This window comes from Arachis hypogaea, chromosome 6 (assembly GCF_003086295.3).
Source record: "Arachis hypogaea cultivar Tifrunner chromosome 6, arahy.Tifrunner.gnm2.J5K5, whole genome shotgun sequence".
Classification (NCBI taxonomy): Eukaryota; Viridiplantae; Streptophyta; class Magnoliopsida; order Fabales; family Fabaceae; genus Arachis; species Arachis hypogaea.
The window spans coordinates 11,352,682-11,373,113 of NC_092041.1; the positions used below are offsets into that span (position 1 = coordinate 11,352,682).

Sequence of the window (20,432 nt, forward strand, 5' to 3'; positions counted from 1 at the left end):
GAGAAACTTCAGAGAAAATTCATATGGGGAGAAGAAAAGAATACCAGGAAAATACATGCGGTAAGCTGGGAATTATTATGCAAAGAACAACTGAAGGGAGGAATAGGTTTCAGAAAGTTAACCATTATGAATGAAGCTTTCATTATGAAAGTCCTTTGGAGAATTCTCACTGAACCAAACTCTTTATGGACCAGAGTCTTGATAAGTAAGTATGGGAGAGGGATGAATTTGGTGGAGCAATTTCAAACACATAGAGCCGATTCGGAACTCTGGAAAGAATTGGCAAAAGTATGGGAAAGGGTGCTACATAACTCATCCTACTCTATTGGTAACGGCAAAAGAACTAATTTTTGGACACATAGGTGGTTATAGGGGGAAACAGAATCTCTCTCACAACATACAATTATTCAATTACAAGACAGTCAACAACAAGAAACTGTAGCAGATTACGTTGAAAATAATGGCAATTGGAATTTTCAAAAGCTGAGTACATACCTCCCTGATCATATTGTAAGTAAAATTCGAGCGATACCACCACCATCAGAGGAATTTGGAGAAGATAAAATCCTCTGTAGCCTGAGTAGAGATGGGGACTTCTCAGTTACAACAGCCTACAAAAGCATCACAAGCACAGAAGAAGACCTAGATGCAGTATGGAAAATAATTTGGGGCTGGAAAGGACCCCAACGTATAAAATGTTTCATGTGGCTCGCCGTGCATAACAAACTTCTAACTGCGAAGAGAAGACAAAGAATTATGGGAACAATACCTTATTGTCGTAGATGTGTTGAAATGGAAGAAACCCTTTTACATGCGCTTCGTGACTGTTCAGCAGCATTGCGGGTTTGGGCTAGATTAATCCATCCCTCAAAAATTGAAAGTTTCTTTAGAGCTCCCTTCAACACTTGGCTAAGGTGGAACCTCACCTCAGAGCTAAGTAACAAACCAAATGACCCTTGGATGGATATCTTCATGGTGGGATGTTGGTGGATCTGGAAGTGGCGAAACACAGAGGTGTTCAATCCAACAGTGAGCAGACCCCCAAGTCTTCATCAGCTTATAGCTAACTATGTTGAGGAGATTCGCACAGCCTTCAAAAAAGAAAGCCTCTTGAATACCGGCCCAACCAGATTTCAAGTGAACATAAAATGGAAATTGCTTCCACGAGGATGGGTAAAATTGAATTCAGATGGGGCGTCAGCAGGGAACCCTGGTCCGGCTGGATGTGGTGGAGTTGTGAGAGACGAGAATGGGCGATGGATTGCAGGTTTCATGGGGAATATAGGGACATGTTCAGCATATCAAGTGGAGCTTTGGGGAGTGTATTATGGTCTCAAAACGTTGTGGGAGTTGGGATTCAGAAAGGCTATGGTAGAATTGGATTCCAAGACGGTGATAGAAGTTCTTGATGAAAAAAACAAAGCAAAAAATCATCCAAATAGTCTAATAAAGAGAATTTATTCCCTTATCAATAGAGAATGGCAACTCCAATTCAGCCATACATACAGGGAAGGAAACCGTGTGGCTGACTGCTTAGCTAAAATAAGTACAAAAAGAGAACCTGGTTACCATTTTGTGGATCTGCCTTTTGGTATCCTTAGAATGATTGTTGATGATGATACTAGAGGGGTTGTTTTAGCCCGCATAGTTACAGTGTAGTCCCTTTTGCTTCTTGGACTTCATGTCCCGTTTAAAGTACCAAAAAAAAAACATTTCATTACCTTGATACCTTCTAATAAGCTAGCATATGAAAATATCCAAATTTCTAAGACTCCAATCATTATTTGACATGGTAAAATTCACTTAGAAAAATATAACAAGAACCAACTCTTCTCTAAAATTAAAGCATAACCATAATCAATACTAATATTATCTAATAACACCAAATATTTAAATCAATACAAATAACATAATATTATGCATTAGTCTAAAATCTTATGCATTTTAAACATAAAACATTAACTTATAGTTTTAGAATAACTAATAATACAAAATATTAAGGTTTACAATACTTAAACTCCACGTAAGAATAACCATCATCCATCACTAATAATACAAAATATTAATTGTGTATGACAACCGGACCACCGGGCCGACTTCGGGTGACCCAAGTCATGGTCTGGACCCGACCCGAAATAATGACCGGGTCTATTTTTGAGACCCTTACCCGGCCATAGACCTGATGAAATCACACCAAATTAGCCCCTAAAGTGTTCTGAGACGAGCCAGATTTTTGAGTCGGGCCGGGCCATGAACACCCCTAAATAGAAGAGTGACATTGTCAATTAATGAATGATAATATTTACTAAAAATTAACTTATAATATGTGTATATAATTATATATATTATTATGAAAAAATTAATATAATATATTTCATAAAACTATAATTTATACTTTATTTTGGTGAATGAATTTGGAATTTTTTAATATTGATTTACTGGCAAATAAGGATTAAGACTGCATTTAGTTTTAAAACAAAACATTGAGAATAAGATATATAGACAGAAATATATAAATTAGTATTCTTATATTTTGTTTGATGATAAATTAGAATAAATTATGAAGTCTAATTTATTATTATTATTTTATTTAATAAATTTAAAAAATATAATAATAATTATAAAAAATTAATAAAAATAAAAATTAAAAATAAATTTTACTTTTTATTAGTGTTTCTGATTTTTTGAATATAATGTCTCTATCTATATCTTATCTGTTAAATACGATTTTATATTTTTGTATTTTTATTTTGTGTTTGTTTTATGCCTATAAACAAACATAGTCTAATATTCATATATTATAAGTTTTAAGATTATCCTAAAAAGAAATGCTGATGAATCCTAAATATAAGCTTTTGTTTCTTATTAGTTTAATTAAAAACCAGTTATAGAGTGCTTTATTTTTTTACGATTATACTACGTGAACACTAAAATTAATCACAAAAATCAACTATAAATATAAAATACATATTGAAATATAAATACATATTAAAAATAAATTAAACTACACGTATATTTATATACAAATACATTGATGACTTTTGGTGCACGAATAATATTTTTTATTTTTCTTAATAAAAAGTACTTATTTATTTCGATAGAAGAAATAAAAAATACTATTAATGACAATAAAATACTATTTCGATATAAGACTTATATGAGAAGTTCAAACTATTTTTTATATATTAGTATTTAGTATTTTATCTGTAACAACCTAACTTTTAGCACGTCATGATCGTACCAAAAATAAGGTGTTACGGACCTGATTTCCTTTATTATAAATTTACTATTGAGCCTTTAGGTCGATATCGCATTTCAGTTTATAAGAAAATACCAGAAAATTATTTAGTAGTAATTACGATCACACAATTATTGATAATAATAAGTGCTATACAAATGAATTCAATATAAAACTCAAATACAATACCTATCCCTCTGGATAAAATAAAATCTTAAATAACAAGGGCGAGGGAATTCTATGAAAGCAACTCAACACATAAATTTAACTCAAATAAGGTTAATATTCGCCTGCGGCTTCAAACTGAATCTTCGAACCTGTGTCACTGAAAGGGTGGAAGATTTTGGGGTGAGAACAAACCACACGTTCTCAGTAGGGAATGGGAATGCCGTAAAAGTAATGATTTAACATGCAAATAATTAACTTTACTTAATAAAACTATTTTCTTCTCTTTTAAAACCTTTGGAAATACTTCTTACTCTTACTTCATATACTTAATTACCCTTTTTAATTTTTCGAACTAAAAAACAAAGCCCAATTCTCAGTCACCTCAATACACCAACTAATAGCACAAGAAACAGATCAACACACAAACAAATTGCAATAAGACAAACAAATCAAGCAGCACAATCACAGAGAAAATATAACAAGCAAACACAACCAAACACAAATGTGCAAACAACATGATGCATGTCTATTCCTAATGCAGGCCATGAACTCATGTGTCGGTTGCCTACCCGCTCTCGACATTACCCGGGCACAAGTCCCAGATATGGCTTTCCAGATGCATACAGTGTGCTTATAAGTCGTACGACCAGGCCGCATACAGTGTGACTTTAAGTCGTACGGCCAGGCCGCATACAGTGTGACTTTCCAAATCAATAAGCGTACATTTGGAAAACAGTTCTCAGTGTATGGGCGTCCCCACTTTACATTTGGCACTAAGGCCCAAACAATGTCACATCTGCTCTCCTGTGGCAGACACTTCACTAATTAATATATTCTTTAAATCCTTGTTCTCTGCTCTCCTGTGGCAGAGATTCCTTTTCTTAATAAACCGAGCTCAAATCTTTATTTAAAACAAAATCTTTTCTTAAAAGATTGGGTTTAAAAAATTATATTTTCCTTAATAAATCAAACTTTAAAATAGAGTAAATCTTTTCTTAACTAAATATATTTTAAATAATTTAATTTATTCAAAACCAAATCTTTTAAAATAACTTTTCAAATAAAACCTCAGATTTTATAAAATTTTGACAACACTTCCTCTAAAACTCGGGGTTAGCCACCCTTTTTCGGGTCCCAACTGAACCATTTTCAACCTCTTTTCAATCGAAAAATCAAATACATATTCATCAAATTCAGTCATTCCAAACAATCATAAATTATTTACAAATACTCACTGGACTTCCATGGCATTCATAGTTTAAAACAGTTAATTTTAAAATAGAATCCCCTACCTCCGTATGAAATCAAAATCAACGAAAACTTCAGAGAAACTTTCTGACCGAGCTGCTGAAGAGGAAAGCTTCAGAAATCATCTGTGCCTCCTAGAACTCCAGTTGGCCGAACTCAAAGAAAAGAGGAGCTACGTCACCGTCAACTTCCACCGATCAAAAGTGACGCCAATACGTAGAGAAGGAGGATGCAAATACTTTTACCGGATTAAATTTTTTTATTGGAGTTACGAATCTCAACAAATCGAAATCAAAAATTCGATGGGGTTACGGTTTTCTTTCTTGCATGCTTCGGCCCTCCCTTTCCTTATTTCTTTTCTTATGAGTTCAATGATGAAAGGAACAAATATGGGATAAAGATGTTTTGATGATTGAATGAAATGGATTATGTGTCTTGATTATATATATTAATATATGCATGTATGCCACGTTTGGCCTTACTTCCATAAGGTTAAGTAATATAATTAATATATATATATATATATATATATATATATATATATATATATATGCTTGTAACCGAGTTTCAATTTCAATTCATATGTATATATATATTGTTACAGTGGGTAACCGGTGATTAATAGGATGGATGGCGTTTGGTGGTCCAAGTGTATGAAGGAGGAGGGCTCCAGATGAATCTACAACTCGGGAGGCTCCGTCCGACTTGTGCTCGCGAGTGAATGGGGGGTGGTACCTGCAAAGACACTCCGATGCCTAAGTTAGCAAGAGTGTAAGCAGGTCTAGAGAGTATTGGACTTAGAGATACCTGAGGGGTGTCAGTGTATTTATAGTGGTGAGCCAATAACCACCGTTGGAGTATAGTGTCGTATCTTTAGGGTGTTAACCGTCCCCATTATCTTGGGGAGGTTAAGATATGACTTTATGAAGCGGTTAGAGAGATTTTAGGGGCGGTTACTCACTTGAATGAGCACTTATCTGCCAGCTAACCTCACATCCGACTTCTTCAGACCAAGTCGTGGTTAATACCGACTTCTTACGTGGAGGTCGGTACTTAGCTAGGCTTAATCCTTCGGATTAGGCCTTTTAATTGGACCTGGGCCTTTATCATTGGGCCAGGGTATGAACAGTGCCCCTACTTGAGCCCAAATTTTCTTTAAAGTTTGGGTTCAAGTACTTAACTCGGGTTCGTAGTCGACTTGCTTGGAGGAAACATGGGTCTTAGAAACCGACGTGATTTTCGCGACCCTTTGTTTCTGACAGTTACGTCAATTCAAGCGTCGTGTCCGTTAGGGAAGCATCGAGGACTTTGGTAACGGTGCAATCTCATTAATGACTGCTCCGCTTTTACCATTATGCCCCTTAGCATGTTTATAAATACTTTTCCTCTCTTTCATTTTTCCGTTTCTGCGATCTTTCAAACTTTTTCTTTCCCTGCTCGTGGTGCATTCTCGTGAAGATTTCCGTTCTCTCCAGCCTTCATTTCTTCGGATAAAGGTTAGTTTTGTTTCTTCCATGTCATGCCTTATGCTTGCATGTTTTGTTTTGTGAGTGGATAGGTCGACCTGTAGATTCTAGCTTCGTATCTCTCCTCTTTAGGGGCCGTGTTTTTTGATTTTTCTTTTTCTTTTTCCCTTTTGTAGGTTTCTGCCACTTTTATATAAAAAATGGCTTCCGTAGACGTTCTTTCTCAGTGGGTTGATGTTACGGTCCTTGGGGAGGAACCGTTGGTCGATGCTGAGTTTATCACTCATCTTCGTACTCATCACAGGCTCTGTACTTCGGAGGAGGATGAGCCAAAATATGAACTGATAATCCCGGGTCCTGAAGACCGGGTCTGTTTTGGGAGAGTTAATGAGGCGGCCCCTCATTTTTTCTTCATGTATGAATGTATGATCACCCGCTTGGGTGTTTTTCTTCCTTTCTCAAATTTCGAGATATCTGTTTTGCACCACTGTAGAGTTGCCCCTACTCAACTTTACCCCAATTCTTGGGGTTTTTTGAAGATCTATCAGTTTATTAGCCACGCTCTGGACTTTCCGACCTCTTTGAGGATTTTCTTCTTTCTTTTTCATATGACTAAGCCCTTTAGTGGGCTAAACAACAAACAGCAGTGGGTATCCTTCCGAGCCATACAAGGTCGGAGGATTTTCACCCTTTTCGACGAATCTTTTCATGACTTCAAAAACTACTTTTTTAAAGTTCAAGCCGTAGAGGGTCACCACCCCTTTTTCCTGGATGAGCATTCCTCCCCTCGCTTCCCCCTTTATTGGTTGCCGCCTTCCTCTTGTGAAAAGTATGGTCCAGATGACCTGGATGAGGTGGAGGCGGCTATTGTGGGGTTTTTCCGAGAAGCGTGGGGGAGGGCCCCATACTTGGATACCAGGAAAGTCCTCCAGGGAACGCCGACTTTTGTTCAATCTCAATTAGGTAGTACATGCATTCCTTATTTCCGAGTTGTTTCTACCGACTTGAATGTTTAGCCGACTTATAACTGTTAGTTGTTTTTCTTGTAGATATGGCAAGGAAGAATGCTCAGGAGGCTTATCAAAGGGTCCAGGAGGCTAAAGCGAAGTCCCGGGCTAGGTCCGGGGGTGCCAAAGCAATCGCCTCTCCTTCTCCTCCTCCTCCTCCTCCTAAGACTGTGGGTACTCCCTCTCAGCCTATTATAATTTCTTCTTCAACTCTATCTCGGCCACTCCCTTCTGCCCAACTTCTTTCCGAGCCAGAGAAGAAGAAGCGCAAGACTTCAGAGTCTAGCTCTTCTTTGGATGGTGGGGTTAAGGCGGATGCTCTTGCATTCGTCCGAAAGAACATCTATCCCTATATAAGCATGGATGATGTTTCTGTTCGGAACCACCTCACCGCTCTGGCCAAGGAGAGTTTTAGGGCGGCGGGTGTTTGTGGCAAACTTTTGGACATTTTTTAGAAGACTCCCCTCAGCTCTTTGGGGGCATCCTCGAAGGTTGAGGAGTTGGAGGGGAGACTTCTTATTTATGAAAAACATGAGAAAGAGTTGAAGGAGGAGAGAGATAAATTGAGGAAGGAGAGGGATCACCTTAAGGAGGAGGAGAGTAAGCTGCGGGCTCAATGCACTTTGGAGGCAAATTTGAGGAAAACAGCACAAGACAGCTACCACAGTTTATTTCAAGATATTGTTGCTGTGAGGAAGGACTTGGTGAATTCTCGGAATGCATATGCCGAGTTGGAAGACTCTATTGCTGATAGGGCCGAGGAGTCTTGGAGAATTTTCCTGGAACAAGTCAGAGTTATCGCTCACGACTTGGACCTTTCTCCTTTACATCCCGACAAGGTAGTTATTGATGGCGCCATCGTTGATCCTCCTGTTCCTGAGGTTGTTTCTGAGTCGGATCTGAAGACTCGGGGGCAGAGGATTATTGAGTCTCCTCCTCGTTCTAAAGATGCTCCGGGTTCTTCCTCCGTTCCTCCGACTGGTCCTGGTGGCGCCCCTCCTGAGTCTGGCGGTGGTGATTCCTCTACTCCCTTGAAAAGATAACTTTGTTTTTTATGGCTATATGGGGGCTCGGCCTGTGAGTCCCCCCCTCTTTTTTTTTTTTTTTTAAACTTATTCATTGTTGGTGGTTGTGTGAACAATTTCCCTTTGGCCTTTTAGGGCCGTAAACAAAATATTCTGATATGTGCCCTTTTTTGGATAAGGGTTTTTAAACAAAAGTGAATGCCCTTTTTTGGATAAGGGTTTAAGTTACCTTGCGCGCGTATGCTTTTCTGTTTTTGATATTTCGAAGAACCCTTTTTGATCTTTTTTCTGAAAACCTTTTTCTTGGCTTGTAACTCTTTTTCGAGTCCTTTAGCTTGAGGGCTTTTTACGTAACCTTCGATCCTAGGTTTTGCAATCTCTTTTTGGTATCCTTTATACTCAACTTTGCTTTTTGATGAGTTTTCATGACTTATGTTATTTTTGTGATGCGTTTTTCTTTTACTCGGAGCTCGGTTTTCTTTTACTCGGAGCTCTTTCGAGTTTGTTTTACTCGGATTTTCATCTCAACTTAAGAGTCGGATGGTTCCTGAGTTCTTACGATCAACTCATATAACCTCTTTACGCCGACTTGTACCTCGTCGTTTTATCCTGACGACCATCTAGGTCGGTTCATGGGATTTTCACGTTTTGTCGAGCTTAAGTCGGCGCGTTTCGTAGAAAAACTTAGAAAAATAAAGTAGGATATTATAAGAGATATTGTAAATGAAAAAAGATCTTTATTGATTAGGAAGGTACCTTCTTGCTACTAAGGGTCTTGATAGCCTATTTTCCCTTAGCCTCTACTATGATGCCTCGTTAAAAACCCATCTCCAAAAAAAACCCTTTTTGGGAAAAAATCATGAAGTTGGGAAATGAGTACATCAGGGAGTAGAGTTCGCTTTTAACTGTAGTACCTTTTCATATTACAAGCATGCCACGACCTTGGTAACTCAGTGCCATTCAGGTCGGTTACTTTATAATAACCTTTCCCTAACACTTCCTTGATTTTGTATGGCCCCTTCCAATTTGCGGCGAGCTTTCCTTCTCCTGATTTGTTGACTCCAATGTCGTTTCTGATGAGGACCAGGTCATCCGTGACAAATGTTCTTCGAATGACTTTCTTGTTGTACCTAGTAGTCATCCTTTGCTTTAATGCCGCTTCTCTTATTTGGGCACCTTCTCGGACTTCGGGGAGCAAGTCGAGCTCCTCTTTGTGCCCTTGTATGTTTCCGACCTCATCATGGAGAATTACCCTTGGGCTTTGCTCATTGATTTCTATTGGAATCATGGCTTCTACGCCATAGACTAATCTGAAGGGTGTTTCTCCTGTGGCGGATTTGGGAGTTGTCCTATAAGCCCAAAGCACCTGAGGGAGCTCTTCAGCCCAAGCTCCCTTTGCTTCCTGTAGTCTCTTCTTTAGTCCTGCCAGTATGACCTTGTTAGCTGCCTCGGCTTGCCCGTTGGCTTGTGGGTGTTCCACCGAGGTGAATTGGTGCTTGATTTTCATACTGGCTACCAGGCTTCTGAAGGTGGCGTCGGTGAATTGGGTTCCATTGTCTGTAGTGATGGAATAAGGTATTCCATACCTTGTGATGATGTTTTTGTAGAGGAACCTGCGACTTCTCTGAGCGGTGATAGTGGCTAATGGTTCTGCTTCTATCCACTTTGTGAAGTAGTCTATTCCCACGATCAAGTACTTGACTTGTCCTGGTGCTTGGGGAAAAGGACCTAACAAATCCATTCCCCATTTTGCAAAAGGCCAGGGAGAAGTGATACTGATGAGCTCTTCTGGTGGAGCTACGTGGAAATTTGCGTGCATCTGACATGGTTGGCATTTTTTCACAAAGTCTGTGGCATCTCTCTGCAAGGTCGGCCAATAGAATCCTGCTCGGATTACTTCCCTGGCCAGCGGCCTTGCTCCGAGATGGTTTCCGCAGATCCCACTATATACCTCCTCCAACACCTCGGTGGTTCTTGAGGTCGGTACGCACTTTAGCAATGGCGTTGATATCCCTCTTCTGTAAAGGACATTTCTCACCAAAGTATAATGTTGTGCTTCCCTTCGGATCTTTTTAGCTTCTTTCTCCTCCTTAGGGAGGATGTCGAATTTCAGGTATTCGACTAGGGGATTCATCCATCCGAGGTTTAAACCGACTACCTCAAGCACCTCTTGTTTATCTTCTGTTTTTGATACCGAGGGCTCTTGGAGGGTTTCTTGGATCAGGCTTCTATTGTTTCCTCCTGGTTTGGTGCTTGCTAACTTGGATAGGGCATCCGCTCTGTTATTTAGATCCCGAGTTATGTGTTTAACCTCGGTTTCTGCAAAGCGCCCGAGGTGCTCCAAGGTTTTTTCCAAGTACCTCTTCATATTAGGGTCCTTTGCCTGATATTCTCCGCTTATTTGGGAGGTCACCACTTGTGAGTCACTGTAAATCATCACCTTTGTAGCGCCAACTTCTTCTGCTAATTTTAATCCGGCGATCAAGGCTTCATATTCTGCCTGGTTGTTTGAAGCCGGAAATTCAAATTTTAAGGAAACCTCTATCTGGGTTCCTCTTTCATCTACCAATATTATGCCTGCGCCGCTCCCTGTTTTGTTGGAGGATCCATCTACATAGAGTTCCCATGTAGTCGGTTTTTCCTCTTGATCTCCTGCATATTCTGCCACGAAGTCGGCGAGGCATTGGGCTTTAATTGCTGTCCGAGTTTCATATCTCAAATCGAACTCGGAGAGCTCTATCGCCCATTGAACCATTCTCCCTGCAACATCCGTCTTTTGGAGGATTTGCTTCATGGGTTGGTTTGTGCGGACTTTTATTGTGTGAGCCTGAAAGTAAGGTCGTAGCCTTCGTGAGGCTATCACTAAGGAGTAGGCAAACTTTTCTAGTTTGTGGTACTTTAGTTCAGGGCCTTGTAGGACCTTACTGATGAAATAGACTGGGTGTTGTCCGACCTCGTCTTCTCTTATCAGGGCCGATGAGACTGCCCTGTTTGCTACGGATAGGTATAGGACGAGGTCTTCTCTCGGTGTGGGTTGGGTTAAGATAGGAGGTTGGCTTAAGAATTTTTTGAACTCTTGGAATGCCTCCTCGCATTCCGGAGTCCATTCGAATTGGCATCCTTTCCTTAATAAGGAAAATAGTGGAAGGGATTTCAATGCCGATCCTGCCAAAAATCTGGAGAGGGCTGCAAGTCGGCCATTGAGCTGTTGAACCTCTCTCAAACAAGTCGGGCTTTTCATTTCTAGGATGGCTCTGCATTTATCGGGATTGGCCTCGATCCCCCTCTGTGTTAGCATGAACCCTAGAAATTTCCCTGCCTCGACCGCGAAGGCACACTTTGCAGGGTTTAGCCTCATCCCATGCAACCTTATAGTGTCAAATACTTGTGAGAGGTCGGTTAAGAGGTCGACTTCTTCCTTGGTCTTTACTAGCATGTCGTCGACGTATACTTCCATCAAACTCCCTAGATGGGGGGAAAATACCTTATTCATCAGCCTTTGATACGTGGCTCCTGCATTCTTTAGTCCGAATGGCATGACCACGTAGCAATAGTTGGCTCTAGGTGTGATGAATGATGTTTTCTCCTGATCGGGTGCATACATCGGGATTTGGTTGTATCCCGAGTAGGCGTCCATGAATGATAAGTATTGGTACCCCGAGCTGGAATCCACCAGGGTATCAATACTTGGTAGAGGATAAGGGTCTTTAGGACATGCCTTATTCAAGTCGGTATAGTCGACGCACATTCTCCATTTACCATTCTGTTTTTTGACTAGCACCACATTGGCTAGCCATGTTGGGTATTTGACCTCTTTAATAAAGCCGGCTTCCAGGAGCGCCTGTACTTGCTCTTCTACTATTAGGGCTCGTTCCGGGCCGAGCTTGCGTCTTCTTTGTTGTATAGGTCGGGACCCTGGGTAAACCGAGAGCCTGTGGGACATAAGCTCGGGATCTATCCCGGGCATGTCGGAAGCCTTCCATGCAAAGAGGTCGGAATTAGCTCTTAGGAGTTCACCCAACCTTTGTTTTAGGGTTTCTCCTAGGTTGGCTCCTATGTAAGTGTTTTTTCCTTCCTCCTCACTTACTTGTATCTCCTCGGTTTTTCCTCCTGGTTGGGGTCGCAGCTCTTCTCTGGCTCTGGTGCTGCCGAGCTCTATGGTGTGGACTTCTTTGCCTTTTCCTCTCAGATTTAGGCTTTCATTGTAGCATTTTCTTGCCAATTTTTGATCTCCCCTCACCGTTGCTATTCCTCCTAGGGTTGGGAATTTCATGCAAAGGTGGGGAGTTGATACCACTGCTCCAAGGCGATTAAGGGTAGTCCTGCCGATTAAGGCATTGTAGGTTGACCCTTCATCGATGACTATGAAGTCTATGCTCAGAGTCCTTGATCTTTCCCCTCTTCCAAAAGTGGTGTGAAGGGGCAAGAATCCCAGTGGCTTTATTGGCGTATCCCCTAATCCGTATAAGGTGTCGGGGTAGGCTCTCAACTCTTTTTGGTCTAACCCTAGCTTGTCGAAGGCGGGCTTGAATAGGATGTCCGCCGAGCTTCCTTGGTCTACTAGGGTTCTGTGGAGATGGGCATTGGCTAGGATCATAGTTATCACCACGGGATCATCATGCCCGGGGATTATCCCTTGCCCATCTTCTTTTGTGAACGAGATAGTGGGGAAGTCGGGTGTCTCTTCCTCGACTTGGTAGACTCTTTTGAGATGTCTTTTGCGAGAGGATTTAGTGAGGCCGCCTCCCGCAAATCCTCCTGAGATCATATGGATATGTCTCTCTGGAGTTTGCGGCGGGGGATCTCTTCTATCCATATCATCTCGCTTTCTCTTTCCATGGGGGTCCGACCTTTCCATGAGATATCTATCAAGCCGACCTTCTCTAGCCAGCTTTTCTATCACATTTTTGAGGTCGTAACAGTCGTTGGTGGAGTGACCATATATTTTATGGTACTCGCAATAATCGCTGCGGCTTCCCCCTTTTTTATTTTTAATAGGTCTAGGGGGTGGCAGCCTTTCAGTGTGGCAAATCTCTCTGTATACATCCACTATAGAAGTTTTTAGAGGAGTATAAGAGTGATACTTCCTGGGTCTTTCGAGACCGAGTTCTTCCTTTCTCTTGACTTCCCTTTCCTTCTCCTTAGATGAAGGAGGGGGTCCAGGTCGCCAACTCAGGTCCCTTAATTTTGCATTCTCTTCCATGTTGATGTACTTTTCAACCCTTTCTTGTACATCACTTAGAGAAACGGGGTGCCTTTTGGATATGGACTGTGAGAAGGGGCCTTCTCTGAGTCCATTGACTAGCCCCATTATGACTGCCTCTGTGGGCAGGTCTTGGATCTCCAAACATGCCTTATTGAACCTTTCCATGTAGGCTCGTAAAGACTCTCTGACCTCATGTTTTATTCCCAGGAGGCTCGGTGCATGTTTTACCTTGTCTTTCTGGATCGAGAACCTCATCAAAAACTTCCTTGAGAGGTCCTCAAAGTTGGTGATTGATCTCGGGGGAAGGCTATCGAACCACTTCATCGCTGCTTTCGATAAAGTGGTCGGGAAAGCTTTGCATCTCGTAGCGTCGGAGGCATCGGCTAGATACATCCGACTTTTGAAGTTGCTTAGATGGTGCTTTGGATCCGTAGTTCCATCATAGAGGTCCATATCAGGGCTTTTGAAGTTCCTCGGAACTTTTGCCCTCATTATGTCCTCGCTGAAAGGATCTTCTCCGCCCGAGAGTTGATCTTCTTGTTCGCTGCGGGAGTTGTGACCCTTGAGGGAGGATTCCAGCTGTAAGAGTTTTCTTTCTAACTCTTTTCGCCGTTCCATTTCCTCTTTAAGGTACCTTTCAGTTTCCCTTTGTTTCTCCCACTCCTGTTCCAATTGTTCCAGGCGACTGTGGACTAATCCCATTAATTCAGCTACGTGGGATGGTCCGCCTTTTTCTGATTCGCGCCCGTCAGAGGAATTTACCTTCGGGTTCTTCACTCCGGAGGTACCCTCTCTGTGTGGATTGTTATCTTCCTGGTGTAGGGCCAGGTCTTCATTGTCATTGCCCATGTCTAGATTCTCTTGTTCAGAATCTGTTTCCACATGTCCTTCTTCGTGGGATCTGTCCGCTATTAATGGATGATCTCGCGGTTCCCCGGCAACGGCGCCAATGTTACAGTGGGTAACCGGTGATTAATAGGATGGATGGCGTTTGGTGGCCCAAGTGTATGAAGGAGGAGGGCTCCAGATGAATCTACAACTCGGGAGGCTCCGTCCGACTTGTGCTCGCGAGTGAATGGGGGGTGGTACCTGCAAAGACACTCCGATGCCTAAGTTAGCAAGAGTGTAAGCAGGTCTAGAGAGTATTGGACTTAGAGATACCTGAGGGGTGTCAGTGTATTTATAGTGGTGAGCCAATAACCACCGTTGGAGTAGTGCCGTATCTTTAGGGTGTTAACCGTCCCCATTATCTTGGGGAGGTTAAGATATGGCTTTATGAAGCGGTTAGAGAGATTTTAGGGGCGGTTACTCACTTGAATGAGCACTTATCTGCCAGCTAACCTCACATCCGACTTCTTCAGACCAAGTCGTGGTTAATACCGACTTCTTACGTGGAAGTCGGTACTTAGCTAGGCTTAATCCTTCGAATTAGGCCTTTTAATTGGACCTGGGCCTTTATCATTGGGTCAGGGTATGAACATATATATATACATATATACATAAGCCACAACGTGGCTTGTCTTTCTTTTCGTTTTTCCCTTAATGGTTTTCAGGAAAATTAAATGATAGCTAGGATAATATTATAATAATAATAATATAATAATAATAATAGTAATAATAATAATAATAATGATAAATTTTGTCTAATCAAAATAATTTTCTTAAAAATTATATCTTAATATAATACAATAATTTGTAAATAGTCAATTATTTAATTTATAAAAATTTGGGGTCTTACATTATCACCGTATAAGTATAATTTTGAAAGCAATTATAATAAACATTAAATACTATTAATGACAATAATGTTGGGTCGCTTCAAATAATACTTTTAAACCAAGAATTAACTTTGGAAATAAAAAAAAATATCGCTAAAGATAACAAATAAAAATGACAGATTACAAAAAATAATAACGTAGATCTAGGGTGTCTATGAATTTTTAAAGGAAAATGTAGTCGTTGTCGTTGTTATTATTATTTGATATTTGATAGGATTGTTAATATTATTATAGTTACATTAACATAATATATTAGTGATTGATTGATATATAAAATCAGTTGCGACCTAGTACAGTGATTAAGTGAAGGGTGATCATCATATCATATAAAATATATCGTATTCATAGTTATGGTTATAGTTATGTAGTTACAATTATGATAAATAATACGATCTTAATGTTGTTTTGAGGCAACCAAGCTTCCTAAAAGGAGCATGAATTTGATATAATCTAATTGTTACAATAGTGATGTGATTAAGAAGTTGACAATTATATTTTTTTTTTTTTTGGTTTATATTATTTTTTTGATTGGTTGCCTACAAAATCTTCTAATCTAAAGAGGGATACACAGATGTCTTTAAGCAGACGAGTGTGAGTTGATTATAATCTAATTTTTGTTTCTCTCTGAGTTCTTGTAATGGTTTTGGTTAGAGCTAGCCCATTGGGCTTCATTAGGCTAGCCCATTGGGCTTTCATTCTTTGGTTAAAAACGAAAGCCTTCTAGTCTTATGGAAAAAAACTCAACAACAAAAAATAAGTCTTATGAAAAAAAATGATAATAAAAAAAATAAAAGAAGTATACAGAAAAAAAAAAAAAGAGAAGTGGAAGTAGACACCGCCATCGCCACCACCCGAAACGGTGCCACACAGAGAAACAATGGCGGGATTGAAAAGTCTGCTGAAGAAAGGGTTAGGGTTAGGAGACATGGGATTCAACGCTGGCGGAGGAGCCATTAACTGGTTCCCTGGACACATGGCTGCGGCCACACGCGCCATACGCCACCGCCTCAAACTCTCCGACCTCGTCATCGAAGTCCGCGACGCCCGCATCCCTCTCTCCTCCGCCAACTCCGACCTCCAGCCTTACCTCTCCGGCAAACGCCGAGTCGTCGCTCTCAACAAGAAAGACCTCGCCAACCCTAATATCATGCACGTAAAGTAAAACTAACTCGCAATTCCTCTTTTCTTTTCAACGTAGATTGAGTTATGCGTGAATTAATGGAAAATTATGATTAATTTCTGCGTAGAAATGGGTGGATTATTTTGCGAGGTGCAAGCAGGATTGTATTCCGATAAACGCGCATAGTAAGAGTTCAGTGAAGAAGCTTGTGGAGCTTGCGGAGTTGAAGCTGAAGGAAGTCATTTCGAGGGAACCTACTCTGCTGGTTATGGTGGTTGGTGTTCCTAATGTTGGAAAATCTGCGTTGATTAACTCCATTCATCAAATTGCGCAGTCTCGCTTTCCTGGTAATCAATGATGATCAATTGGAACATATTTTATAGTGATGGAAATAATAGCATGTGCTAATTGAATTCTTTTTTTGAGTAAAGTTGGTTTGGGTTTGCATTTGGTGATGTTTAGATTTGGTTCCATAGTGCAGGAGAAGATGAAGCGAGCTGCTGTAGGTCCACTACCTGGTGTTACCCAAGATATTGCTGGATTTAAGGTCTTGTACTTAAATTTCCCCACTTTGTTTCTGAGTTGATTTAATGAACTTTGAATACTGAGTTTTATCGTTATGTGGGATTTCTGTGGTGATTAGTGTCACTCTATTTATTGGTTTTTAGCTTACAAGTTGTGTATATATCTCAATTGTTTCAGAAATGGTTTGTAGTTTGCTTTTATGTGTGGGTATACTTCAAACTTGAGTTTAGTCTAGATTTCCAGTCTGTCCCGGATGCTGAAAGTTTGTCGTTATTGTTTGAAGGAAATATTGTTTACAAAAGCTAGAAGGGTAGTAAAGAAGTACCCGTGGTTCATGTTAATTCTTGTAATATGATTAAGTCAGTGCTTCCAATATTTTGTTTCTATAATTGCTCTGCCATCTTTTTCTATGATACGTTGATGGTTCTCATAATGAAATGTGCATCTTACTTGATGTTTCAGATAGCACAAAAACCCAGCATATATGTCCTAGATACCCCAGGGGTGCTTGTTCCAAGTATCTCAGACATAGAGACAGGGTTAAGGCTGGCTCTTGCAGGTAATGTATCAAGCAATTGAAGTTACATTTCCTAACATCCTTTTTTCCCCAGAAGAAAAAAAAAGTAAAGAAAATAAAAAAGAATTGTTTTCTTAATTTCCAATAAAACTGTTCCATGAACTTTTCGTCCCTCAATTTGTGAAGTTCTCAGCAATTTTGTAAGATCTTATCTGCATGCGCTACTTCTTGACTACATGTGTCCGTTGCACATATGCTAGTCTAGCTTTTCTCGTCTAACCTTGGTTGTTGCATTGATAGGTTCTGTGAAAGATTCAGTGGTGGGTGAGGAGCGTATCGCACAATACTTACTGGCAGTTTTGGATACTCGGGGGACTCCACTTCACTGGAAACACCTAAATAATAGGAGAATAGATGGTATTGAATATGATGCTGAAGAAAAACCTGACTATAGTCTGAAAAATCTAAAGCCAAAGACAAGAAATCTACCAAATAAATCTCACTTGATTTATGTTGAGGTAAGATATGACTTCATTTCTCTGGTTTTTTTTCTTCTGTGCATGACAGTCTATGATGCTCTCAGCTTCCAATTTCCATCCTTGGTTAATAAATTCCAAATTCCATAACACTTCTCAAGTTTTTCTAACCTCATTTAATGGAGAATACTTGTGCTTTTGATGATTTGACTGTTGGACTATGATATCTAATCCTGTATGATGTTAATTATTACATTGTGAGATTTGATTTAAATCCTTTGAGGTATTTTTATTGATTAATATTTTGAGTGATTTTGTAGTGCAACTATATGTTGCTGCTACCTATTTGAGAAACAATCAAGAGTTTTAACAATTAGCAGAAAACCTTTGTTACTGCAAGTGCAAAAGACATTGAAGTGCATTTTATTGCACCTGCTGATTAAGGGTTTTATTGGAATACATTTTTGACATTGGGTGTTTCGTCCTGTGAGATGATGGCAAGGACTGTATATGAATGTTAACTGCCATGCTATATATAAATGGATCTTTTTGAACTATTTTTGTTCTTGAGCCATCCATCACAGGACCTTGTAATGGAAGTTCAGCGTGCACTGTATTCAACGCTAACAGAATTCGACGGCAATGTAGAAGATGAGAATGACTTAGAGGGCCTCATTGACCTGCAGTTTGGAGCACTGCAGAAAGCAATGAAAATTCCTCACAAGGCATCAGAAGCAAGGTTGATGGTATCCAAGAAGTTTCTCACTTTATTTAGAGCTGGTAAACTTGGACCTTTCATTCTTGATGATGTTCCTGTATCATGAAAGATCCACCACCTTTCCTTTCTCGCATTTGTACCATATGTTTTGATAATCTATTATTCTAAAATTTTCTGCAATATATAGTTGGAGGTTGAATTTCCTTTCAGTTTGATTAACAAGATTATAATTTAGATTTGTATTTTTATGTCTATCAACATTTTATTCGTTTAATAACTATTATAATTAAACTAATCTTTTAAAATAATTATTTGAAGATATGAAATATTATTCTAAATGAAAATACCTAATTACATTTTCGTTTGGGGACTTGGAGTAGTAAAGTAGTTGGCAACAATTTTTTTTTCGATTATTGAGTTACAACCTCGACTCAAGAAGAGGAGAAAAGTACAAAGACTAATCTTTAATTAATTAAAATCTCCTTCGGCATTTTCTTTAAGGAAAAATAATCAATCAAAATTAATCTAGTTAAAGCTAAACACAGAGAATCTTGCATCAACAACAAAGTAAGGCCTAGAAGATTATAAAAATATACAAAATAATAACAACTTAAAAAATAAAGAAGAGTTTATTCCCACCTAGATCTAAACACACTAAATGTTCACCCTTGAGACTAGGAGTGTGAGCCATATCAGGTTTTTATTTTTTTAATCGGTATTATTTTTGGGGTTGGGTTCGGGTTTTGTTTCGGGTCACCTAGTCCGATCTAAAATCACTTTTTACACTAAAAAATATATATTTGAGTTAATTAGTAATGTTATATTATACTTTTATGATTCAATTAATATTTTTTATATTATACGATATTATTTTTATTTTAAAATAATTTATTTTAATATAAATGTGACATAACATTTGTCAAATTTATTTTTTAAAAATAAAATTTTATTATTTTAATATATAAAATTTATAAATTTGTATATACTAATGTTTCATCGAATCGACTTCGGTTTAACCGGTTTTTTTGGATCACTTTGAGTCGGGTTAAAATAGACTTTTTTTTTTGGGCCGAATCTGGGTCTACTTAAACCTGGCTTAGCACGGTCTATAAATACCCGTACTTGAGACACCAATATAGCAAGACTTTCACCTTTTAAAATGCTCATAAACTTTCAATGATAAGTAGCAAACTAAGGGACGAAGAGCCTTAGTTCAGGTGGCATTTCACCCCTCCCCACCACTAAGGTCTAGAGTTCAAATTCTAGAGAATGCATTTGAAAGAAAAAATGTGACAAATGAATTTACAAAATGTCTTATTTTTCATAATAACTGAAGCTATTCATATTAAATGAGTTATTTTCTCTTAACACCCTTCATTGACATCTTTTTTTTTTGCTAACCCCAAACAACACCCTCTCTTCATATATATAAACTACTGTTCTATACATATCTAATTCCAGACTCATAATTCCAAATTAAGAATAATTAAACATCTCATTTTATATACTAAATAACAAAAAATAACAATCCTAATTTACATTCTTTCAATTTTATCTAAATCTACTATCTTTCTTTAATAAAATTAAAAATGATCGTAACATGTGGAATAACAGCTTCATTTTTTGTGGGCTCATCTAGTTCCTCTATAAAATAAAATCTCTCACCATTTAGTTTCAATGTAAGAATGTGTGTATCCCTTCCTCTGGCGTGTCAAATTTTTTACTCCATTTTAGACTCTAATATTTTGGGATATACAATTTATACTTATGGTTGAATTATTACTTGATAATAGGATAGTAACAAGTTTAATCACCCGTGCCATGCACGTGATAAGATTGATATTATAATTTTAAGTTGTTATGTTAAATTTCATTTTAATTATAATAATTTAATTAATAAAAAAATAACTTATATGCGTTGTTTTTCTTTTCTTAATATA

General features: G+C 38.9%; 1 protein-coding gene across 2 annotated transcripts; it reads left to right on the forward strand.

The window, feature by feature from the left end:
• The first annotated feature begins 15,918 nt into the window (after positions 1–15,918).
• On the forward strand, positions 15,919–18,701 carry LOC112696010 (short integuments 2, mitochondrial). Of its 2 annotated transcripts, none has more exons than XM_025748585.3 (6): positions 15,919–16,289; positions 16,384–16,603; positions 16,733–16,803; positions 17,244–17,340; positions 17,599–17,816; positions 18,359–18,701. In XM_025748585.3, exons 1-6 carry the CDS (start codon positions 16,014–16,016, stop codon positions 18,596–18,598), a joined length of 1,122 nt encoding a protein of 373 aa, XP_025604370.1. In that variant the 5' UTR covers positions 15,919–16,013; the 3' UTR covers positions 18,599–18,701. The 2 variants fall into 2 exon arrangements, with proteins under 2 accessions (XP_025604370.1, XP_025604371.1); XM_025748586.3 differs by having other exon boundaries at positions 15,923–16,289; positions 16,417–16,603.
• Positions 18,702–20,432: the final 1,731 nt, after the last annotated feature.